The sequence below is a fragment of the Lissotriton vulgaris genome, chromosome 6, assembly GCF_964263255.1.
Source record: "Lissotriton vulgaris chromosome 6, aLisVul1.2, whole genome shotgun sequence".
NCBI classification, from domain to species: Eukaryota; Metazoa; Chordata; class Amphibia; order Caudata; family Salamandridae; genus Lissotriton; species Lissotriton vulgaris.
Genome location: NC_141694.1, coordinates 1801858868 through 1801885424, shown reverse-complemented (window position 1 = coordinate 1801885424; position 26557 = coordinate 1801858868). Strand labels below are relative to the sequence as shown.

At 45.8% G+C, this 26557-nt stretch overlaps 2 protein-coding genes across 2 annotated transcripts in view; one reads left to right on the top strand and one right to left on the bottom strand.

The window, feature by feature from the left end:
* LOC147709532 (fucolectin-like) overlaps positions 1 to 26557 on the top strand; it is a 1051872-nt gene that overhangs the window by 556820 nt on the left and 468495 nt on the right. The window lies entirely within an intron of this gene.
* Positions 1 to 26557, bottom strand: part of LOC147709535 (fucolectin-like) — a 237364-nt gene that overhangs the window by 153210 nt on the left and 57597 nt on the right. Inside the window, exon 3 of the mRNA XM_086925509.1 lies at positions 25395 to 25698. Within this exon, the coding sequence (XP_086781635.1) occupies positions 25395 to 25698 (304 nt within the window). The remainder of the gene's footprint in view (positions 1 to 25394; positions 25699 to 26557) is intronic.

The following is a 26557-nucleotide window of genomic DNA, read 5'->3' as shown; positions in this document are numbered from 1 at the left end:
AATACACTAGAACTGATCCCGAGTTGCAATGGCCACTACATGGGTCGTTTGATTTGCGAAAGGTTCAGTTTGTGGAACAATGTTTGTTTCAGCGCAGGTCTAGACAGAATATGTTTGATTGTGTGCGAATGTGGGAGAAAGCGGTGCGTGAACGTATGAAGCGTGAAGTTGCCTTGGCGGACAAAGAGCAGCGCAAGGCTGCTCGGGATAAAGCTTTACAGCTTGAGGAAAAGGAGGCGCAGGAAAAGAAAGACAGGGAGGCACGGGAACGTAATTTGCAAACGACCGGTCAATTTCCTATTCGACGACCACTTTATCCTGTCCTTAATAATGAAATTGATGATTTCATTGATGAGATCACTGGTTGCTTGTAGATCACACCAGAGAGTTCCTTCATCTAGGGATACTCATGATCTCTTAATCTATTGCCTGAATAAAAAGCAGCCTCGCTCTGATCTCGACAGTACAAGACAGCACAAGACTCACATACACTTTGAACGGACAAAAAAATGTGTGAATAGCGAGATGGTTCGAGTGATGAGAAGACGCCGAACGATTATTCTCCACGGCAACCTTATTGAAGGGAGATAGGACTTCGCTCACCGAAGGGGGCACAGTTCCTTTGGTTTTCCTCTCGGCTGGTAGGAGAGGTTAAACCACGCAAAGGCATTGGCAGCACAGCGTCTTTAGCAGTGGCTTTCAAATTGAGTGGCCCTGAGGAAATTGCCTGATTTATACCACGGCAATGAAACATGTCGGCTGTAAGTGGGGTGTGAAGTGATAGGTAGTCTTCACACTCTCCTTTTTTAATTTAAGTGTTTTACTGTTTGCAACAGAGAAAGGAACAGAAGTAAAGTTTGAAGTCCTAGTTGCACAGTATCTTATATGTTTAAATGTTTAATGTTGTTAGTCTTTGTTACATATAAGTTGTGTTCACTGCACCACGCACTGTCTTTACACTTTGGGTTTGAGGCACGTTTCCGTTAAAGCTTGATGGCACCAATGATGATAACAGGGCCATCCTGGTGAGTACCAACCAGGGGTCCCATTGGTGGTGCGCCGGTGAGGTGCCATCTCGCTATTCACACATTTTTTTGTCCGTTCAAAGTGTATGTGAGTCTTGTGCTGTCTTGTACTGTCGAGATCAGAGCGAGGCTGCTTTTTATTCAGGCAATAGATTAAGAGATCATGAGTATCCCTAGATGAAGGAACTCTCTGGTGTGATCTACAAGCAACCAGTGATCTCTAGATATCTTTAAAAATATTGCAGTGAGAACTAGGACTTGTTTTGTTTGATGACTTATTGAGTGGGGGGCGTCCTAGTTCTGTCTTTCCCTCTAGACTCCAGTTTTTGTGCACACGGATGAGGATAAAACATCGACAAATGCGAAGGGGTATTTTGTATATAATTGGGTGTATACGCCTTGGAACAGAGCAGATGTTATGGCTTTGAAACACGCTTTACCTGATCTTCGTAAAAATCCAGCTGCATTCTATGAAGGGGTAGAGGGGGCAATTTCCTCTTGTGTTATGACTCTTGTTGATATAGATCTCTTCTTTGGGTTAATTCTTCCGCCTGATATGTGGAGGTTGATTCGTAAAACTGATGATCAAGGGACGTATGGGGCAACTTGGAAAGAAATAAATCAGGCTGATCTAGACAGGGAACCTGCATGTAAGCCGTGTGATTTGATTTTAGAACTCCCAACGGCTATTTTAGCTAAGCTAAAAATGCTTGTTCCTTCTAAAAAGATTGACTGGACTATGCTAGCTTCGTGCAAACAGAAGTCAGACGAATCGGTATCAGATTTCTTTACACGTTTCGAAGAAGCGTTTCATGATTACAGTGGTCAATCGTTAACAGAGGATACGGGTAGGCATCTGTTTGTCGATAAGTACGTGGCTAATCTCCTACCGGAGATTGCAAAACGTTTAAAAACGAGTGAAAGTTCTTGGGCGATGGCGACCCCTGCGTCTTTGTTAACTATGGCTCAGTATTACGAGCGGCAGGAATTAGAGGCTAAAGAAAGTGCAGATAAGAAAACGAAGGAATTGAAAATGAAGGTGATGTTGGCACAGGTTCGTGGAACGCAATCTAGAGGGAATGATAGAGGTAGGCGAGGAGGGAGTAATGCGTCGTATGGCCGTACTGACATAGCGGAGGACCAATGTGCTTATTGTAAGGAGTTTGGGCATTGGGCTGAAGATTGTCCAGTACTTCGTGAGCAGCGTAGTCAGCGTGGTCGAGGAGGTGGAAGGTCGAGGAATAATTATACAGGAGCGAGAGGTGGCGGAAGTGATCGTGGTAGGTTTGAAACAAGGGGCCGTGGTCAGGATGAACGAAATGCTTTTGATAGACGAAATCAATATCAGATCTCGGAGGGTGAGAATGTGGAGCATCAGGATTATGTGCATGCATAGGACTGCGTAGGATGGGGTACGGAATCAGTTGAAGTGCCAGTAGATCAAAGAGGCCCATGTGTATCAGCGGGCATTTTGGGTTCTACTGATCAGTTTTTAGTTGACACAGGAGCTACTCGTAGTGCTTTGTCCAAAAACTTGGTTCCAAGGGCTCCCCTGTCTGGCGAAACGATAACATGTATAGGGTTTGATGGCACACCCTCTCCTAGGCCATTATCACAACCTCTTGCACTTTGCATTGACAAATTTTTCAGCTTTGGTCCATTTTTGTTGTCACCTCACACCCCAGATAACATTATGGGCATTGATTTGCTCAAATACTTTCGAGCAACGATACGCTGCGCTCCCGAAGGAGTGTGCGTTATTTTGAATGACAATTACCCCGATTCAGACAGATTTTGTACCATACAGGAAATAGAAGCATTAGCCTCTCTCCCCCATACGTTGTGGGCGACCTCAGATACGGATGTGGGACAGATGCTTATTCCACCTATTCGAATTACTGTCAAGGAGGGAGTACTTTTGCCACGTGTACCACAGTATAAGATTTCTAGGGAAGGTGAAATTGCCCTGACGCACATCGTTCAGGATTTGATCGTTGCAGGAGTAGTGGAGGAGGTTCCTTACAATGTCTGTAATAACCCTATTCTTCCGATCCTTAAGAAAGACACTGACGACAAAGTCTATCGATTTATTATTGATTTGAGAGAAAATAACAAAATTGTTATCCCTCAATATCCCGTGGTGTCTGATATTACGACATTGCTTACATTGGTCCCTCCGACAGCGACAACGTTCACTGTCATTGATCTTAAAAACGCATTCTTTTCCATTCCAATCCACCCCGACAGCAGATACTTATTTGGTTTCACGTTAAATAATAAATCGTATAGATTTTGTCATGTTCCTCAAGGTTACACAGAGAGTCCTAGCATCTACAGCCAGGCTTTGAAAAGACAGCTTGATTCTTTCGAATTGCAATCTGGAGTAGCCCTTATACAGTATGTTGACGACCTCCTATTGGCTGCGGACACTTATGCACAATGTGAAGAGAGGACACTTGCTTTGCTTTCCTTTCTGGCTCAGAACAATCATAAAGTCTCTAAGAAAAAGCTTCAAAATTGTAGACCCAAGGTGACCTACCTCGGTCATCTTTTGTCTAAGGAGGGGCGTGCATTAACATCAGATCGAATTCAGGCGATTTTAGACACACCAGTCCCCCGCACTCAGAGAGATGTACGCGCATTCATAGGATTAACGTCCTTTTGTAGACAGTGGATTATGGGGTTTTCGCACATTATAAAACCTTTGTTAGCGTTACTGTCCAAATCTACACCAATGCCCCTTGAATGGACAGATGAATGTCAAAATGCTTTTGAACAATTGAGACAGGCCCTTTGCTCTGCACCCGTGTTAGGTACACCAGATTATTCAAAGATTTTCACATTGTACGTGCACGAAAAAGATGGGTGCGCGTTATCAGTGTTAGTGCAAGCACACGGGGACAAGCAGAGGCCATGCGCGTATTTTTCAGCCATTCTTGATCCTGTAGCACGAGGGTTACCTGGGTGTTTTCGAGCAGTTGCAGCAACAGCAGTAGCTATACGACAGAGCGAGGGAATAGTTTTATCGCACAAACTGTTGGTGCTAGTTCCCCATGCAGTAGATGCCCTGTTAAATCAAAGACTCAATATCATACAAGCGCACGTTTAACAGGATATGAGCTTACACTTTTGGCTCCACATATCACACTGAAAAGATGTGCTACCCTGAACCCTGCCACTTTATTGCCTTATCCGGTCGAAGAGGGTCAGGAAGAAAAACATCACGATTGTGTTTTCCTGACTGAGGAACAGACAAAGGGTCGTGTCGACTTACAGGATATGCCACTTCCAGATGTGGATGGGGAACTGTGGGTTGATGGATCGTGTTTGAGGCTGCCAGATGGCACGACTTCCGCAGCATATGCGATCACGACACTTAAGACAGTGGTAGAAGCAGCACGAATACCACAGAAATCGGCTCAAGCAGCAGAGCTGATAGCCTTGACAAGAGCTTACGAACTGAGCGCTGGCCTATGTGTGAATATCTACACAGACAGCCGGTACGCCTTCGGAGTAGCGCATGAACTTCGGGTTACTCTGGAGAGAACGTGGGTTTTTGACTTCTCATGGAGTACACATTATGCACGGAGAACTGGTGCGTGACCTCCTAAACGCGTTGCTTTGCTTAAAGAAAGTAGCGATAATCAAATGCAGTGCACATAAAAAGATCACTGATGAAGTAGGACAAGGCAATGCTTTTGCAGACAGTATAGCAAGACAAACAGCTATGTCTCGAAATGACTCCCCTATGTATGTAGCGAAGTCGCAGGCCGAGCAATGGCATGATGCTAGAGCAGAAATATTAGGCATCCAAAAATCAGCGACTGAAGCAGAACTTGTAACATGGGCAGCAGAAGGGGTACTGGATGACGAGGGTTGTTGGAGGAGTAAGGACATGGAGAGATGGAAATTGCCTGCAGCTTACTTGTAGGCGATGGTCCAGATGGCGCACGGGTTAGCACATGTGGGAGCTCTTGCAATTACTCGATTGTTAGCACGAGTTTGGGAGCATCCCGAGATTGCCAATACTGCTAAGAGAGTAGTGCAGACCTGTTTGATATGTTTACAGCACAATCCTGCAAAAGGGAGGCATACTCCGAAAGGAGGGTTCGTTCCACCTTCTGCACCATTCGAGGTACTTCAAATGGATTACATCTAGCTTGAGCGCTGCAATAACCTTAAGTATGTCTTAGTGGTGGTGTGTGCTTTCAGCAAATGGGTCGAGGCCTTCCCCACGAAAGATAATACAGCTTTGACAACAGCTAAGGTTTTGCTCAAAGAGTACTTCCCTCGATTTGGAGTCTGCAAATTTTTGTGGAGCGATAATGGTCCTCATTTTGTTGGGAAAATTGTGGAATATGTGCTAAAGGGACTGGGGATCCAGCAGAAGTTTCATGCTGTGTTCCACCCTCAGTCTGCAGGTCTTGTTGAGCGGTACAATGCCACGTTGAAATTGAAACTGGCTAAGATTGTGGCGTCCACGTCATTGAAGTGGCCGGATGCCTTGCCGCTAGCATTGCTCTCTCTTAGATCAGTGCCCCACTCTCGAACTGGCCTCACACCGTATGAAATGGTGTTTGGAAGGCCTATGAACATATGGGGAGTTCCTAAGCCGCGATTGTTACATGATGTGCCTTGTATAATGATGAACAATTATTTGGCACGATTAACAAATGATTTGCTTTCTATTCATCAACAGGTTCGAGAAGCGCTCCCTGATAATTCCATTGGAGAGGCCCATAGTCTCCGTCCTGGGGACTATGTCATGGTGAAATCGTTTGAGAGGGCGAACAGCTTGGAACCGAGGTGGCGTGGCCCCGAGCAAGTCCTCTTAGCAACTCGAACGGCTGTGCGAGTGACCAACAGAACGCGGTCAAAGTCAAAGTCAAAGTCAAAGTCAAAGTCAAAGGATTTATATAGCGCGCTACATACCCGGAGGGTCTCAAGGCGCTTGTAGAAGGGTGGGGAATTACTTGTCGAAGATCCAAGTTTTGAGTTGCTTTCTGAATGCTAGGTGGTTCTGAGTGAGACGAAGGTGAGTGGGGAGTGAGTTCCAGGTTTTAGCTGCGAGGTAGGAGAAGGATCTACCTCCCATGGTGGTTTTGTTAATGCGGGGTACGGTAGCAAGGGCTTGGTTGGAGGATCGTAGCTGGCGAGAGGGGGTGTAGAAGGAGAGTCGTGTGTTGAGGCATTCGGGTCCAAGTTCGTACAGTGCTTTGTGTGCGTGGGTTAGGAGGCGGAAAGTAATCCTCTTGTTGACGGGGAGCCAGTGGAGGTTTTTCAGGTGACTAGAGATGTGGTCTTTACGCGGGATGTCTAGTATGAGTCTGGCTGATGCGTTCTGGATGCGTTGGAGTTTTTTCTGGAGTTTTGCGGTGATACCAGCGTATAGGGTGTTTCCATAGTCCAGGCGGCTTGTAACCAGTGCATGGGTGACCGTTTTTCTGGTTTCGGTGGGGATCCAGCGAAATGTTTTTTTGAGCATGCGAAGAATGTTGAAGCAGGATGATGAAACGGCGTTGACTTGTCTGTTCATGGAGAGTGAGGAATCCAGGATGATGCCCAGGTTCCGTGCGTGGTCCGTCGGGATGGGTGCTTTTCCAAGGGCCTCTGGCCACCACGAGTCATCCCAGGCAGAGGAGGAGGTACCTAAGATAAGGACTTCTGTTTTGTCTGAGTTCAGTTTCAGACGGCTGTGCTTCATCCACTCGGCTACTTCTTTCATTCCTTCATGTAGGTTGGTTTTGGCGGTGTTGGGGTCTTTGGTAAGGGAGAGGATCAGTTGAGTGTCGTCGGCGTAGGAGATGATGTTGAGGTTGTGTTGGCGTGCGATGGTCGCGAGGGGGCTCATGTATACGTTGAAGAGGGTGGGGCTGAGTGAGGATCCTTGTGGTACGCCGCAGATGACTTCAGTGGCCTCTGACTTGAATGGTGGGAGGCGAACTCTCTGGGTTCTTCCGGTGAGGAACGAGGTGATCCATTCCAGTGCTTTTCCCTGGATTCCGATGTTTCTGAGGCGCTGTATGAGTGTGCTATGGCAGACTGTGTCGAAGGCAGCAGAGAGGTCGAGGAGGATGAGGGCGACTGTGTCTCAATTGTCCAGTAGAGTTCGAATGTCGTCTGTTGCTGCGATGAGGGCGGTCTCCGTGCTGTGTTTGGCTCGGAAGCCGGACTGTGAGGAGTCGAGGGATTTGTTGGATTCGAGGAAGGCGGCGAGCTGGTTGTTGACGGCTTTCTCGATGACTTTGGCCGGGAATGGCAGGAGCGAGATGGGGCGGTAGTTTTTGAGTTCGGTGGGGTCCGCTGTGGGTTTTTTCAGAAGGGCGCTAAGTTCTGCGTGTTTCCAGCTTTCCGGGAAGGTGGCGGAGTTGAGGGAGCAGTTGATGACGTCTCGGAGGTGCGGTGCTATGATGGAGTCTGCTTTGTTGAAGATGTGGTGAGGGCAAGGGTCTGTGGGGGATCCTGAGTGGATGGAGTTCATCAGGCGGATGGTGTCCTCAGTGGAGATTGGGTTCCAGTTATTAAGGATGTTCAAGGGGGGTGAAGGTCCTGCAGAGGGTTGGGTGGGTTGGTCTCCGGGTCGGTTGTCGAAGCTTTTGTGGATGTCTGCGATTTTGTTGTGGAAGAAGGAAGCTAGGGAGTCGCAGAGGGCTTGGGAGGGGGTGATGTCGTTGGAGTTGGCTGAGGGGTTGGTAAATTCTTTGACGATGTTGAATAGTTCCTTGCTGTTGTGGGCGTTGTTATCTAATCGGTCTTTGAATGCGGCTTTCTTGGCAGACCGGATTAGTTGGTGGTGTACGCGTGTGGCGTTTTTGAAGGCGTCCCTGGTGCTGGTGTTTGGGTCTTTTTTCCAGGCCTTCTCGAGGGTGCGACAGAGTTTCTTCGATTTCTTAAGATCGTCGTTGAACCAGGAGGCGTTTTTGCTGCCTAGTTTGATTTGACGTTTTTTCAACGGTGCTAGGATGTCGGCACTGTTGGATAGCCATTGGGTGAGGTTAGTGGCTGCTTGGTCGGGGGTTTGAGGAGTGGGTAGGGGGGTTTTGAAGAAGCGATGAGGAGATCTGGTCGATGGTGATTTTGTTCCAGTTTCTTCGCAGGGTAGGTTGAGGATGGTTGTGAGTTGTGGTCTTATTGTAGATAAAGTGTACGCAGCTGTGGTCCGTCCAATGGAGAGTTGTGGTGTGACTGAAGGAGACATGTTTGCTGGAGGTGAATATAGGGTCGAGTGTGTGACCTGCGATGTGGGTGGGCGAAGTGACAAGTTGTTTGAGTCCGAGGTTGGTGAGATTGTCCAGAAGGGAGGTGGCGTTACTGTCATTGCTCTTTTCCAGGTGAAAGTTGAGGTCTCCCAGCAGAATGTATTCCTCGGAGGGAAGGGCGTGTGGGGTGATAAAGTCAGTGATATCGTCACTGAATTGTGCACGGGGTCCTGGTGGTCTGTAGACGAGGGTGCCTCTGAGAGTAGTCTTGGGGTCGGTGTGGATCTGGAAGTGAAGGTGTTCTGCGCTGGCAAGGTTGACGTCTAAGCTGGTAGAGATGCGGATGGAGTTCTTATGGACTGTAGCGAGACCTCCTCCTGTTTGGTCGGTGCGGTCCTTACGGATGATCTTGTATCCTTCCGGGATGGCAATGGTGATGTCTAGGGCTGATGAGGTGTTCATCCAGGTTTCTGTTAGGAAGGCGACGTCAGGGGAAATGGTGTCTAATAGGTTCCAGAGGTCGATGGCGTGTCTATGGACCGAGCGGGTGTTGAGCAGGATGCATTTTAGGTGGTTGGAGTCAGATGTCTGTTTGGTGTTCGTGGGTGAAGGGTTTTTCTTGGTGCCGTCGAACTTGCAGGAGTTTTAAGAGAAGGGTCCATGGGTGTGACCAGGAGCGGCTTGGACGCAGTTGGGGATTCGACCGGGGTTTAGGGCTAAGAAGGAGGTGGCATTGTAAGTAATGCGGGTGGAGTGGGTGGAGTGGGGGCCAGGGGGTCTGGCGCTGGGCGCGGTCCAGGCGCGGACGGGCGTAGACGGGCTTACCTTTGGCGCACCTTCGGCGCGACCGGGGCGCAGACGCTGCGCGTGGACGCTACGCGCGATAGCATCTGTCATATGCGGATGGTGGAGGGGGAGGGGCGAGAGAGGGGCCGCAGGGAGGTGTGTTCGGGTTGGGGGGCGGGCTGGCAGGCACAACAACAGAGAAAATGGCCGCAAACAACACAGCGCGAAGCACCAATAGATCGGCAAAAGTGGGGATTTAAATAATAAGCGTGGGCAGAGGCACCTCTAAGTGTGCAAGTAGGCAGGTTCAATTTTAATTAATTATTTTCGCAGCAGGCTAATTAGTTTATCACTGGCGCGATGAGGGTTAGGTTAGCAGCTCAATGTCGCTACCGGCGTGCAGAGCACAACAAACACAGCTGGAGGCAATCAGAGCAAAGCGCTACGATACCCAGTGTAAAGGGAGCCTTGGGGAGCGACCGATGCTGCACAGGTCAGGTTGGTCACAGCGGACGTAAAGGCAGGTCCGCTCTAAACAATCCGTGGGAGGGAGGGGCCGCAGGGAGGTGTGTTCGGGTTGGGGGGCGGGCTGGCAAGCACAACAACAGAGAAAATGGCCGCAAACAACACAGCGCGAAGCACCAATAGATCGGCAAAAGTGGGGATTTAAATAATAAGCGTGGGCAGAGGCACCTCTAAGTGTGCAAGCAGGCAGGTTCAATTTTAATTAATTATTTTCGCAGCAGGCTAATTAGTTTATCACTGGCGCGATGAGGGTTAGGTTAGCAGCTCAATGTCGCTACCGGCGTGCAGAGCACAACAAACACAGCTGGAGGCAATCAGAGCAAAGCGCTACGATACCCAGTGTAAAGGGAGCCTTGGGGAGCGACCGATGCTGCACAGGTCAGGTTGCATTCAACTCACTGCCACCGCGTCTCTCCGGACCTGGTGAATCCTACTGTGCTGTCCAACTACAAAGAGATCTTGGATAAAGAAAAGAGCCCAGCTGTGACGTCGGCCGAATCTGAGGGAGCCTTCCCGGACCACACTGTTTCTGGACGACAGCGCTACGATCTGCGGCCAAGATAGGAAGAAGATTTTTTTTTTTGTGCGAGACTGGTTGGTTACCGCTCTGGGGTTTGTGAAACGGAAGCCGGGAATCTCAAGGGGGGGGGATCAGTTCTGCCAAGAGTAGCGACACCCGTCTTGACCCCGGAGAAGAAAACAACGGCTACCTCGGAGCTCAGCACCAGTGTTTTTAATTTTTGTAGTTGTATAGTTGAGACATTGTGAACTTTTGAACTATGGCGTCTTCTGCATCACAAGACAAGAGAATTCTTGGTGCCATTTTGTTCGTATTGACAATTGTGGTAATAGCAATAATAGCCTGGGTAGTAGAACTTGTGGTGCCTGTACGAGAACATTTGCTGCCGACTACCCCGGCTCCGTCTGAACATTTTCACTTCACTTTGCCCTACCATGAAGAACGGCACCGGTAGACTTACTTGAACAATAGCTTCATTCAGATTTTGCATCATACTCATAATATGACGAATACATCTAACTGTTGGGTGTGTGGGATGTTGCCTGGTCATCAAAAGAAAGGGGGCACCCCACTCATCCCACTCCCATTCTCTCACAATGGCTCTAGTCACGCCTGGTAAACTCTCCTATTCACTTTACGATGGCCAACAAAAGGGGGGGTGCTTTTCCGTTTAAATAAGATATGCTATCATGACCGGGATGGTTATCCACGAGCTGAGGGTACTCGATTTGAATGGGAAGAGTACCGCCCCGATAATGCGTCTGCACCCCGAATTTACAGCAACCAAAGGAACATCAATATGTCCAGTTCACATGTCATTAATGTTATAAATACCAAGGCTGACCTCTGTATACGAAATAAAGGTACAATCCCGGTTGGAAAAAGTGAATGTAACACCACACTTACATTTGACGGTCCGAATGGCATATCATTTGTCGCATCTCGAAATACATACTTTATTTATGGTAAAAAAGGCTATCATCAGCTCCCTTTAGGATGGTTAGGCACATGCTATGTATCTTTTGTATTGCCCCCTGTATTTATTGCCCCACCAATGTATCACAATGACTACGTGCTCTATCATGATTTTGTGTTAAATCGAGTTAAACGTACTGTGGTCTTGGACGATATTGACCAGACCGATACCGCCTTACAGCAATATGTAGATTTTAATTTGGGATTGTTTTCCTTTGTGGGTGCTGCTTTGAACAGTCGGAAAATACGACGACTGACTCGTGTTGTTGAGGCTGAAGCTAATGACACTGATATTGCACTACGGAATATAACGGAAGAACTCCAGATTTCTAGAATTGTTACCCTTCAAAATCGCATGGTTCTAGATGTGGTTCTAGCTGATCAAGGGGGGGCATGTAGAATCATCGGAAGTAGCTGCTGCGTGTACGTGCCAGATAATTCGCCATCTGTTTATGATGCCATTTCAAAACTTCACAAAATCGCTGCTGAAATACACCCGGACAATGGCACGTGGACTCTGTCGGGGTGGTTCTGGTCGATGCTTAGCACTTGGGGTTGGAAACTGCTGACGATTTTATGTACCATAGTTGGGATACTATTCTTTGTATGTTTATGTATACAATGTGGCCCTGCCTTATGTTCTATGTGTTTATTGGCATGTATTCCATCTAGACAAGCTCTTGCCCAAAAAGAATTGATGCTTCATAAAGAAGTAGCTCAAATAATGTCAATTGATATCGAAGATGAGTATCCCGACTATGTCCACTATGAGGTAGCTTCAGCTAAACGTTAAAAGGATCGTCTGTCGTAATTTGACAATGGCCGGGTTAGCGCTTTGCTTTGCTACACGTTATTCCCCTTAACTTGGCCTTACTCGGAAACGCCATTTTGTATACTATGGCGGCCATTTTAGGGAATGAGCGGCCTCGTGGTCAGCATGCCCTTTAGTCCTTTGTCCGTGCCGCTGACCACTCGAGTTTGCCCAGCAACAGGCTATTTTTAGTAGCGGTCAAGCCTGTACATGCGCAGTCCCAGCTGACCAGTCATCCCTCAGGAATGTTTCCGCCAAACTGACCAGTGGAGTTGTAACCCCTCCCATGAGTTGGCAGTGCTCCAAAAATGACCATATATGTACATGAACTCTGTAACCTTGTACCGCCTATCTTTTTATTACCTGTAAATGTGTATAAAATAAGGACTCACACCAATGTTCGGTGTGATACTTCTTGCATTGCCGAAGGGTGCTGTAGGAATGTACCACCACCCCATGGGGTCTTAATAAACTTGTCTTTTGTACTTTTCAGTTTCCGTGCCAACAGTTCTTTCGGTGTAAGTGGGTATTTCTGCGGAGCATGTAGGCCTTGGGAACCCAATACCACATGGGCAATAGCTTGCTTAATCTCCACAACAGCCCCAACAGCGCTGGGATGCCTGGCTTCCGCTTGGGGGTGCCCAGGAGTGGACATTTCACAGGGAAATGCCAATTTAGTTGGTTGTGGTCTGTCAATAAATCAGTCACAGTATTTGCACTTCTTCTGTTCGCTCTAGTATTGACTCTGCTTTACTGTGGATGAGTCAAAGCCCTTTCTTGTTGTTAACTACATGGCCGTTCTGTTTATGGGGCTGTTTGAGGCCAAATTCATCATGGACAATAATCCATTTAAAGAATGTATCAGCCATTACATGCGCTATATTGATGACGCATTTTTTATTTGGAATGGAACAGAAGAACACCTTAAACATTTCTTGGAATGGCTGAATGGACGCACTCAGGACATTAAATTTACCATCGATTACAACAACCACCAAATTACTTTCCTTGATGTGAAAGTCTATGCACTGGAAGGGACTTTGGCGACAACGCTATTCAGGAAAACAACTGACCGAAACCGGGCATTACATTACACCAGTAATCACCCGAGAAATCTTCGCCAAAATCTTCCTTTTGGCCAATTCTTAAGAATCAGGCGTAACTGTTCAGTAAAAGACGAATATTTTGATCATGCTCAAAAACTGCTGGAACGTCTTCTGGAACGTGGTTACCCAAAAAAACTGCTCAAGAATGCCATGCGCAGAGCATGGTGGACCCCACGTGAGGCTCTACTAGAGAAAAAGAAGAAGCGAAATCTAGAAAGACCAGTATGTGTAACGACATTCTGCCCACATGCAAATCAACTTAAGAAAGTGATTAATCAAAACTGGCACTTAGTGAGACACCTGGAAGACAGCTTATTCCAACCACCACTGTTTGCATTTAAAAAAGAAAAGAGCATTGCCAACTTTCTGGTCCGTGCAGCAGTCCCAGTAAAGGAACCACCTACATTAAGAAATCTACTTGGCTTGCAGCCCATAAGGGGACACCATAAATGTGGCACCTGTGTGTGTTGCGACAAGACGATTGAGGGTGATGTTTTTTCCTACAATGGTATTTTTTGGAAGCACCAGACATTCACTAATTGTAAATCTAGAAATGTTGTCTACGGAATTATATGTCCCTGCCAAAAATTGTACGTGGGAAAAACATCTCAGGAAATTAGACAGCGCATTTGCCAACACAAATCAAGGGTGAAAAAAGTGGTTGCAAATGCACCACTTGTTAATCACTGGACCGCTGCTGGACACACGGAACAGGACATCAAATGGACTGTGCTGTCAAAATTGGATCTAGACATAAGGGGTGGCGACATTGAAGAAAAATTGTGTCAACGGGAAGCTACCCTCATCTTAAAATTCAATACGGTCCTTAATGGGTTAAATGAACTTTCTGAAGTCTCTCGAATTCTTTAATATACATCGCGGTTCATCCAACTTGTACTTTGGAACTTCAACTCCCATAACCCCCCTTGGGACCATGTGACTGAATTTGCAATCTCGCGCTCAGCGCGCCTTCTTGTACTGCTTCCTGCTCGTTTCCAGAACAGGACGACCGGCGTTCTTGAACACTAAGAGACGCCCCGGTATACTCTGCGAAAGGAGCTTCCTCAAGGTAAACATGACACATCGCGTTGCTCGATTCTTTCTTTTTCATTTCCCGAGCTTCAGAACTAACGCGCGTTTCCGGGTTCTTTTTCAGCCAGCGGCTGTGAACCACTGATCGCCCATCCCATACTTACGATCTGAACGGATATTCGTGTAATTCTCCACGCTCTAGAGGTACTGTGCCATTCATTTTGATCAACAGCGATCCGCTCACTGATTCCCTCCCCGCCATGCAAACAAACTTATGGTGCATGTTTTCTTCACGTTTACAGCCTCATTTTTTAAGTGCCCTTCAATGATGGCTCCCTGACGACTCCTACTTCACGCAGTCCCCCCCTTTTCTTTGGATTAACCATCCGAGGTCCAAAAACACTTGATACAGGTATTTCTTTTTATCTGTATGCCTTTTTTAGACGACTGCAGGCTTAATAATTTTTACTAACCACAGGTTAACTCTCTGTTTACAGCAACCACCGTGACTTTTACACAGAACACACACAGGTAGGGGGCAATGTTTGGTTGTGTTGGTCGCTGTTCTTACTCTTTAAATACAAATATACTAAAGGAAAATGTTTTCCTTTTTTCAGATTCTCTGGTCCTGATGAGAATCGGACAAAGGGTCCGATTCGAAACGCGTCGACCTTGTGTACCTTCTGTTGTTGGGTTTTTTGGTCAAAAAAGAATTGTACATATGTTGTCTGATTTACAATTGTTGTGATATTAAGTATTCTTCCAGTATTTTTACTGTTACTTCTGATTTGTTCCTGACTTTGCTTGTTTGACCTCCTTTGTTTTATTTCACTTGCACAATGTTTGTTATGGAACGAATGTGAGTATGAATGTGGAATGACTGATGCGTGAAAGTTTTTGTTCACAGCACGAATTGTCTGTCCTACTTTTCAATTCATCTCGTCCTTCTTTTGTGTGTCCTTTTACATTTATATAAATACAAAAAGTATTTTGATGATGTTTGTTTGTTAAAAAATAAGGTTGATCTAAAATTCAAAAAATTAAACATTTTTGATCCAATTCTAAAACCGACTAGCAATTGAGTCTTTGTTAGTTTGGGTTCCAATTTAGTTGGTTGTGGTCTGTCAATAAATCAGTCACAGTATTTGCACTTCTTCTGTTCGCTCCAGGAAGGGTTACACAGCGGTATGCGTTACAGCGCTAGGACACCCCAGTTGGGGTATTAGTGTGCTTTACAAGTACAAATTACATTACATTACATAGGTTAACATTGGGCATTTCTTATTACCTTTAATACGCTGTAATTTCGAATTGAGAGAAGGTAAAGGTATCAAGTTTAGCACCTCTGGAGTGGTAATGAAAAACCATCTTTAATAGTGGAATTGGATTTGTATTTACAATTCTGGAAATGCCACTTTTAGAAATTGGAAATGTTCCTGCTCTTATCCACTTGTTGTCTGCTGCCTGTCTCTGATCACTGGTTGGGCGACAGTTCACTTTGTGTATTCCCTCTAGACAGTCCCACGCAAAGGAAGACTGTATTTAACTTCATGTATTTTCCTGGGAGGAAGGGAGGATGGAGTTGGACACAGCTTCACACTTACACCTGAATAGGATGTGCTCTGAACACACACAAAGGGCTGCATAACCCCCTGTAGTGAGTCTGGAACAAGGGCAGGATGAAAGGGCCTGTATGCACTTCAAGTACCCTTCTTTGAAGACTTCCCAACTTCAAAGGCACAACTGGGTATAATTACTGGACCTCTGACCCTACCAACTCAGTACACTTCTGGACCTAAAACCACCTTGCAAAGAAGGATTGCTGCCCTAAACACTGCGGCTTGGTGGACTGTTGTTCTGAGAAACTGCTACTTTGCTGCACTCTCTGCTGCATATTCTGACCGCACCTCCATCACTTGTCCCAGAATGTCTCCAAGGACTAGCTGACTAGTGTCCTATTCTTCAAAGACTCATGGACATTAAAGTGCTTAACCCTTCTCCAGTGCTTGGTTCATTGGTAGTGAACCCAGGTGCTTGCTTCAGTGGATAATACACACATTCTGCTGTAACGAGCAGGACCAAAATATCTTTGCAGTTACGGGAACAGAATTAGCGCATCGCACTTGGAGCCAGAGCATCGGAACTGCAGCATCAGAACTGCTGCATCACTGCTACTGCTGAAGGACGATCAACACATCCTTTAATTTGAGTCGAGAAAGCCAGTACCTCAGCTACGAAACCAACGCACGTCGAACAGACACTTCATCTTCAAAAACCAGAGCATCACCATCGTTGCATGGAGAAAATCAATGCATTTATTCAACTGCAGGACTGACACCGACGGATCACTTGCCTGGACTCTGCATCTCTTTGTTTGTGAACAGGATTAAGGCACTGTTAGACAACGGGCCTTAGCAGGGGTCCTGCATCTGGCCTGTGCTCCATCACAGTTGGCCTGAACTCTTGATTTTGTCCCCTTCCGGTTGCGACCAATTAACCCTTTATTTATCTCCAAACACAATTACCCCTGACACCATCGATCACAAAAATCTTTTTGTAACAGTAGTCCCTTTTATTGACTCTATATATATTTAATTATTTTAACTTTTCTTTACTGTTTTTTATATATCACATTTCCAATCTTCCTTATCACTTTACATATGTTTCATTTACAATATTTACAATGTTCTCACTGTACATTCCTATACATAAAACATTCCTATACATACATTTTCATATTGTAGTGCTGTATATTTACAAGTACACCTCTGGCTATACACAGTGTCCTACTTGATTTTAAGCAGACAAGATATAACTTTTTCTTGGTCTTGTCCACCCTTACTGGTGTTGGTCCTATCTCATATGATCAAAGCAATATGTCTTTCCCTTTGTTTTTTTCACTTTTATGGCACAAAATATATTTCTTTTGTATACCGTGTAAGTAGTACACACTATCTTACTTTTAACAAAGCATTTTTTTGCTTTATAGTTCATATATATCGCCGACGCGTTTCGACCTTGTCGTGGTGGGACCTGCACGTATATTTTATCAAGGTCTTCCTCAGGGCTGCGATTACAATGTTTGTAGGACAGTCTTCCAATCCGCCTGGATGTTATTGCTGGGTATTTTGGTCTGTTCTCATCCTGGATATCTTCTGTAGATCTTCCTTGAGGGGATCTGGATTAGACTCTTGTTCTTGTCTGGCAGTATTTTCTTTGTGGATTACTTTTTTACTTGGTTTTCTCCGCTTGGTCCTTTCGCAATTCACTTCCTCGTCCAGCGTCTTTGACAAACTTCCGTGTTTGGGCATCAAAGCACTCTCATAGTGCCCCACCCAGCCCCAATACACTAAAGCCTGTCTGGGAGGTGGTCACACCTCCCTGTGACAGGAAACCTATTGTCCATCCATCCCCTGCCGGAATTTCATCCTGCAGCTGGAGGGAAGACTCGTGTCTGTGGCTGGTAGCATCCATTTTGTGATGCCAGGGTCTTTGAAGCTGGTACTGGGTGTACCGGTGTAGTCATATTTCTCCCTCTAGTAGGGTAGAATCATACATCCCTCACCAGTTACTGGTGTGGAGGTATTATTCCAAGATGGTTGACACCAAACACTACATGTTTCCCTGCAGCCGTTTTAAAGTTAGCATTTACCCCGAGGTTATAATGCACTTAAGAGTTTATGGTTGGCTGCATCACAAACAGCCCCGGAATAAAGGTTCTCTAAGCTGCAGAGGGGCTCTGCTCATGCATGGGGTAACAGCAGTAATATGTTTATTGTGCAGTTAATTAAAACCATTACAAAAAAATGTAGCATTGTTTATAAGCAATAAAACATTAGTTTAAAATAAGATTATGACCACAGTTAAAAAGCGCACGTTGAAATCACGGAGTGGATCCACTCCTCCAACCTTGATAACCCGTAGTCTTGTTTCTTCATTTTTATCAGTTGAGGTTAACAGCAGTTCATGAGACAGAATTGCCCCCCTTTGTCAGAATCTTTGGCTACAAAATAATGGCAGGCTGATAAGTGCTTGTTTGTAGTGCATAGTCCTGTCTCAACATTCATTGGTTTGTACAAGGGTAAATGGCCTATTGATATTTTCCTTTGGGGCTTATATGTGCAAAAAACACTTTAAAATTGTATGCTTAAAAACATAGTTACAGATGTGAGCGCAAAGGATTGACAGGTCGTCGCCATCTCTGTTCCAGTACAGCTTCATCGATGATCCGATGATATCTGTTCTAATCGAAGGTCCAATGCAGTTAAAATTTTTACCAAGTAGCAGCTTAATTTTACCAATGCTCATGCATGGGCACCCTCTCACATAAAACCCAGCACCCTGCCTTCAGGATTGATAAGGCCTGCCATAGGGATGACTGATAGCTTTATATGTGCAGTAATTAGGATAGATATAGGATAGATATAGTGAACCTATATCTAAGTAAGTTGTGCATGCACCACCTTACACAGGCTGCTGTATCAGACCTGTGGTGTCATTTTGAACCGTCTCCCATGGGTGGCATAATAGATGATGCAGCCCCTGGGAGGCCTCTGGGGTTCCTATGCCCTAGGTATATAGTATGCCATGTACTAGGGACGTATAAGGGTACACCAGATTCCAATCTGTGGTGTACCTAAAGTACATGCAATCAATTTAGAGGGAAAGCACCTAGGCTGGGGTCCTGGATAGCAGGATCCCAGCCAGACTAAGTCGAAAACAGTGAAACATAAGCAGAAAGTGGGGGTAATTATAAGAAGCAGTTCCTACTCTCCTACAAAGGTCACTTAACTACAGAGGCCTATGTTGCAGTACATTGGGGTTCATAACAGTGCCTTGAGCCTTGAGAGTGAAGTGGTGGGTCTGATGCCGGATTCCTGGGTGTCTGAGTACCACCCGGCTCACTTGGATCAACTCTGCACTGCTGGCGCAGTCTGGCTAGCTGGCGTGTGCCGTCAAATCCTGGGACTAGCCTCCCGAGTAGCAAACTGGATTCTCCTTAGTAGTGACAGACTAGGAGCACACAGGAAGAAGAGGATCAAATTTGCAACTACGATTTTGAGAAGGTGGATCAAGTCTCTTATTGCAAAGTTCTCTGAAGTATAGGGTCAAGTCTGTGTATTGGCAAGGCAAGAAAGATTGACCTGTAGTATGTCCTCTACAGTAGCTAAGTTGCAAGGTGCTTCGATTTCCATGATTTGCCAGTCAGCTACATGGTCTGATTCAGCTAAGTTTTCGAAACATTATAGGCTCTAAGAAGGACAAAATATTCATTGGATACAGGGTACTATTCCCTATGAAGAGATAGGGGAGAGTTGACATTCTGTTTTCTATAAAAAAAACTATTTCTGTTCAGCATGCACTACCAGTTGTCTGTGTTGTGTTCACTTGCTAAATGTCATTTGCTATGAATTCATGATAAGAGGGGAGAAATGGTATTGCTTAAATTACATACCAGCAACAGCATTACTCTGAGTACTACTCTCTCGCTTTAAATTATATTACCTGTAAATATTTTAAGCATGAGGCTATCCTGCATTGCATTGCAAGTATTCCATATGTGACTATGATTCTCTGATCCCTGTGTCTCATGAAGATGTGCAAAGTCCTGGAGGGCCTGAGGAAGGGTTCAAGGAAAGTTCCAACAGCAAACTAGTGGATGAGGAGAAGCTCCAGCCTCCAAGACAACTAGAGCTGGTCAGCAGCACTAGTTGCAAGAGGACGTACATTTTATAGTACATCGAGCACAACGCGAGCTCTCGCGTAACCCACATCTGCATAGTCTTTCGGGAGTATAACAGACCATATTTAGAATTTTAAAGTGAATTAGACTGTGTCTACCATTAAGAGAAACTTGTTTTAAGTTTTGGCAGCAGTATAACCACATAACATCTGTTTCCGTAGACAGGTCTAATTGCCAGGTTAAGCGGGCTTTAGTGTAGTGGTTAGCTCTATATGACATAGCTTTTTGTAGATCTTAGAGACCATTCCCGTCGTAGCTTGCGTCTTTATGATTAGGAAGAGAGCGGTCACCTCCGGAGGTTCAGTCAGGTCAGAGCCCAGCAGACAAAACAATGCATGTCTTGTACTGTGATATTGAAATTTATTTAGAAGCGAGGGTGCCTCTTCCCCTTTAGTAACAGAGTCCCAGTCTTTCATTATTCGATCAACAAACAAGTCGCCTATAGTATGGACCCCAATGGAATTAAGCGCGCGAACGACGCTACCATCCCTACATGGCAACAGCCATTAGCACCACTCAAGAGGCGCCAAGGGAGAATACAGCAGGACCCCACCTGCAACTTCAAAAGATGGTGCCAGGCATGATTAGTTGCTCTGACGGAATCTAGAACACCAGTTCTGCAATCCGTGGGCACGAAGAGCAACATGGGCAGCAGGTGCGGGGCAACAACCTCCCGCTCTATACGTAGGAAGGGATATCAGAGGCGCTGTGTATCCATAACTAAGCATGGGCGCATTGTGCGGCTCTATAGTAAAGGTCAAAGTTTGGCGCTTCTAGTCCACCCATGTAGTACGTTAGGGTGAGAATCTGCCATTTGACTCCCGGCTGCTTGCCCGCCCAAGCTAACTTGACCATCAGAGTTGTGAGTGTTTTGAAGAATGCACCAGGGAGGACCACAGGAATGTTTGGTAAATGGAACAAGAATCAAGGGAGAATTATCATTTTCATTATTGAAATCCTACATAGCAGTGTCAACGACAATCGAATCCAACGATCTATATCATCTTCCAACTTGACCATAATGAAAGACAACCTTCGAGTCAGAGTGCACTTGTATTCCAAGATACCTCACTGAGTCCGTCGTCCATTGGTGTGGATAGTCAAGGTCAAATCGGGACGTTGGTGGCGAGAGGGGTAACACGAGGGACTTAGACCAATTAACCTGGAGACACGAGATGTTCGGGCTCGCGCCCATATAAGCATAGGCCGAAACTATGAGATTATATCCAGAAACGTGTATGCCCTAATGCCCATGGTACTCCCGCAATGTGCAAGCTAAGGGTTCTGCTACAAGTGTGCAGAGAATCAGTCAGTCAGTCAGTCAATAGGCTTCATTTCGATAAAACATATCTTTAAAAGCATTACATTTAACAACAAGTTAAAAACCACAACATAAAAAATTCATCCACAAATCAGTTAAAATAGTGCACATGAAATCAATAAAATACTTAAGAAGGTCTAGATACAATGACCATAATTAAACAATTTAATTAAGCCTTTTGAATCTGATCGACCAAGACCATCTTAAAAATTTTGACAGACCACACACGAACAAAGGCCGGGTGTCGGACGTCAAAATTTGCAGTGCGACTATGTGGTGCCTGGTGCCCAACTCCCTACACAATGGTTTTAGCCACCTAGATCTCGGGGATTTATAAGCTGGGCATTCAAATAGGAAGTGGGCAACAGACTCGACTCTAGACGTACAAAATAAGCAAAAGGGTGAAGTTTGGGCCGGGATATTCCAGAGTGCAGTCAATTCACCCACTGGGAGCATGCCTACTCTAAACTTAAAATACAGAGCCCTATCTGTCGATTTTAAGAATATATCAAGGTAGGGTTCTCGGAAGGCCACATCCTTAATCCTAAGGAACACAATGGTTGCTCTACATTGTTTGGAGTCAGAGCTACTCTAATCAGATACCCAGCTCCAATAGATATTCTTAAGGACAGATTTAGGGGGGCAGATCTAGTAACCCATGCTTCCCCGAGCCCCAACTCCCCAAGCAGGAATTTAACAACCCTAAGCCACCTAATTTTGGACCAACCAGGCATCGACAGTACTTCCGACAAAGCTTCCGCATAATTGGCAAGTTCGGAAACACTCCACAAGCAGGCCCAGAGTAGTAACGGACGGAGCTGAGTATGGTCTTTGATTGAACGGCATCCCATATCAAGTAGCAGGGGTAACGTCGGGGTACTCTGTGGTAGAGCCATCAAGTCCTTCAAGAATTTATTCTCAGAACTAGATAGCTGATCGACATTATGGGTTCCCCAGAGTTCTGCCCCCTATAGGGCTGCGCTAACTCCTCTCGCCTCATATAAATCTATCACAGGGGCAATGGGTTTGAAAGAGGACGAGCGCTGTTCTTTAAGGAGTGGCCCCACAACCCTTGACAAAATTGGGATGCATCATGTTTTTCGCAATTTTCGAAATCGCAATCATGTTGCGATTTCTAAAATTGCGATTGCATTTAAGAAATCGCAATTTGGAGATTTCTTAAATGCAATGCATGAACATTTTAAGTTTGTGAATTCGCAAATAGGGAAAGGTAAATTACCAAGAAGTTGACCTTCATGGTAATTTGTGACAACTTTCAAAAATGCACAAAAGTGCATTTTTGAAAGTTTCATTTTACACACACACATGCCCTTGCGCATGTGTGTGTGAAAAATGCACTTAAAGTTATATTTCAGGGGTGCAGGGGGCGGTCCTTTGGACCGCCCCCTGCACCCTTGAAATTGCATTTTGAATTTGCGATTTGCAAATTGCTAATCGCAAATTGAAAATGACTTCCCATTGATTCCTATGGGCCTCTAGGCCCATAGGAATCAATGGGAAGGGATTCCTTAATTGCGGTTCGAAAATTGTGAATCGCAATTAACTCCTTCTATGCACATGACGGAGCCACTCCGTCATGAGCCTCGGTTGAGCTGTGCTCATGACGGAGCAGTTCCGTCATGGCCCGCTCAGCGTGCCTGCGCGGCGCGAATTCCGCGCCTGCGCTGGACGTTCCATTGAGCGGGCGGGGCCATGACGGAACCGCTCCGTCATGAGCACAGCTCAACTGCGGCTCGTGACGAACGGCTCCGTCACGAGCATGCGAGCGCCGCTCGGCCCCCCCGCCCCCTTAGCGCTGCGGCGGAATTCCCGCCGCATCGAAGGGCTTAAGGAAATTTAAGAAATCGCAAAAAAAAAAATGATTTATTGGTGCATAGCCGTTTGCGATTTCTTATTTGCGATTCCTTAATTTTCGCAATTAAGAAATCGCAAACGGCAACAATTATGCATGTGGCCGCATATGTGCTATTGAAATAAAAGCTATTGAAGAGCTTATGGCCGCATTGCTTAATTGTTCTTACGCCATGTTTCAAAGTGTTTGAAATTCTTGATCAGCATTGGCATTTGGTTTGTTGTCCTGAGAGGGTAATGGAGGCAAGTGGGGCAGAAAACGTGGGCCGCAGTCCTCTAATGGGACAGTCCCGACCTGGACTCGCCCCCAGCACGACCCAGGAGGAGGATATCAGGCAACCCACCTCGCAGCATCAGTAGGGGGTACCAAAGGCTACACCCCACCCAGCAGATGAGTACCACCAGCAGGCGGCAGCAAGGGCAAGGCAAGGTGCCAGCAGGTAATATGACGGACGCGCACCTCCCTCAGCATGGGCACAGGATCACATCCAGCAAGCAACTCGGTTCCATGAGCGTCGTTGGTCGATGACACAGATGCAGACCCAATCCCTCCGGAGCTCATAGGGGCCCTCAGGCTCAGTTAGTGAAGGCAGCGTGAAGGCGGGCACAGGCAGGAGCAGGCAGGAGGGTTCCCCCAATGTTGCTCCCTCTAAATACCTCACCAGAGAGCAGCAGAGGTATTCATCTGTAGGCAGGACTTCAGGGGCGAGGGCGCGAGTCTCATCAGGCAGGGAGAGGGGCGCGTCTCAACGCCAGCTCCTGGGCGCCACAAGGAGTATCAGGAACGTGAGCAGGAGAGGGGCGTCGGTGGCTACTCCAGTCTCCGGCACCACCACAGGCCAGGCCACGCTCCGCTGTCCAAATTCGCACGGGAGCCGGAGTAAGAGCGATAAACTCCCCACCAGCTCTGGTCACCAAATGCGGCACAGTGGGGCTCGCTAAACAAATAGTTGCAGGATAATGTGGCGGTATATGGGAGCTATGCACTCAAGTGGCCATCTTGGTCGCGAGCAAGCTCCACCTCCCACATTTCATAGTTTGTTGTGCTTATCATACTGGTGACGGATGATTATATTACTGGCACCCTAGGGAGAGGATGTATTGTTGCTGTTTTGTAATGTGTGCTTCTCCTCTGCGGCAGGTCTGTAGAGCTCCAAACTGACAGTGTTTGAGTGGAAGTGCACACATGCTTTTCTATCCATAGCACGCATGTCCCAAAATGCACGTGCTCCCCTGATTACTGCTAGAAGCTGCAACAAGGCCAGGAAGCAATAGAATCGGAGACAATATTTCATATCCATGGATGCCTTCCCTGTGAAATACCACCTAAGACTCTGAATTCTCTGCCCAGGCAGAATGTTGCCCGGAGCCCAACCGCAGGGTTTGTGGGAGAGAACAGAAAACCTCAGGCAAGCAGTGAGAGCTGCAGTGGGCAATTTGACAGCTTGGGGGTCGGACACTCCAGATGTGTGGTGGTGTAGACTCGAGAATATAAAGGCCATATTACACCTAGAACAAGGAAATCACACTGCAAGTGGTTATTGTCCAAAAGTATGATTGGGCAGAAATCGACCTTTCAAAATACGAGTAAGTTCCTTCATTACATCAGTTGCAAGAGCACACCATTCATTAGTGCTAAATATGTACAACATACAACATGAAAGGAGCTGCAGGAAGCAGTCCAGGTCATGTCTAATCAGAGAGCATAGTTCCCCATGATGCCCACTATGGCAGCTCTCTGTGCCTCTGGGAATATCTGGGCAAGGGCCACACAAACACACTTGCTATTGACAAGCCGAAGTCAAGCGTCCACTGTGTGCGCAATCAGTGACCTCCATCAACAACTTACTGCAACAATCAGCTAGTGAATATGAGGAGGGGAGTTGGAGCTTAAGTCAGAAACAAGTTTGAGGCCTGAGTAGAGTTCCGCAAGGAAGAGGAGGACAAAGTAAGGAGCCAGTAGAGGTAAATAATGATGTAATAAAGTTAACTAAGTAAAGTAAAAATAAACAACGACTAAACCATTTCTCAGATCACAAGGAGAAGAATAAAATGAAGAATTGGTGGAAGGAAGTAACTAAAACAAACTGAAAGTAAATTGAGATACTGTCCCTATTTCAAAATAAGTAACATTGATTGTGACAAAACAATTATTAAATTAAGGTCTTTAAAAGTAAGATATAGCTCATACACCTGTACACTTGCTTTGAAATATATCTTGCACATGTGATCAGAGTGGAAATCATTTCACAGGATTGTATTTACTCTAACTTATTTTCCATAATATTCATTTAAATTATGTATTTAGTAAATTGAATGCTTGCACTCTTCATTTCAAGATGGGGGATCCATTACTCTGATCGCATGCAGGACTGGAATTGTAAGTCAAGTAATACAATAAACTCCAAAGCTGAACCAAAGAAACAAGCATCTGTCATCTGTTAATGGCAAATACAAGTGAACAGAGTATACATTGTACCTTGCATTGTTATTTCCATAGTTTGTTAGGGAATTTCCTATGAGAAGTTCTGCTCCATTCAGCCTTTCAGGAACAGCATTTCTGTTGGTGATGGAAATGGCATAGATTTTATGTTGTTTCAGTAAATCCACCCTCCACCAGGGACCATAATGATCATGTGTATGGGAGCAGGATCCATGCAAATATTCGGGATCCTGATTTCCATCTATGGCGTTGCTTGCATCTGACAGGTAACCTTGCCGAAAATATTCTCTACCAAGAATACTTGACTGTGTGGCTCGACCACCCAGGGCCACATTCACACCTGAAAGTAAATAGAACATGAGGTGAGACCCAGCAGTAGTTGCTTTAATAGGACAATCTTCATTCCTGAAACATATTTATGCCATAATATAATTACTAGTAATATCTTAGAACAGGAGCTAAGGTTTGGAAAATCAGCTGTACTATGTTAAAGATATATTGCCATCATAAATACAGTAAACACTCAACATTCAAGTTTAGGAGGTGATTGTAACAAAGCAGTTTGACTGAGTACACATTAAGGGTATTTTATAATTATATTGCGTTAGCACAATCATATCTATGCTGATATCCAGAATGCACCGACGTAAGCATTCACAAGAAAAACATTTACTTGTTTGTCCCACTTCAATAACTTAGACAACGCATGTTACCTTTACATGCCCCAACTCTAAGTGGTCTCTAGTGGTCTCACACTGAGCTCCATTCAAATTGGCCATGCTGTGGGACTGCTTCACTAGCACAGCTATTCTACGAGGATGTCACACCCTCAGCTGGTGCATTTTAAGGCCGGATTCTGAGGTTTTCACTTCCACTTCCTCAAGGATATACTCCTACTTCCGCAGTTGAGCCATCTATCCCCTCTTCAGGTGAGACAGCACAGCCAGTATTCATTGAAAGGTCAGAGATGTCACTTCACCTTCCATAACTTTGCATGGGCTTTTTAAACATCACAACGTATCCAGCTCCCTCAGCATGCCCACACCCACATTGTAAACCAGGGACCTGTGCATTGTGCTCTTCTAGTGCAGATGTCTGCAGGGTACTTTGCTCAACCAGATCTGTGCTATAGAAATATCTTAAGTCTTTGATAGGCATAAGCAACTCTAGGCCTGCTTGCCAGTACTCAGCCTGCTATC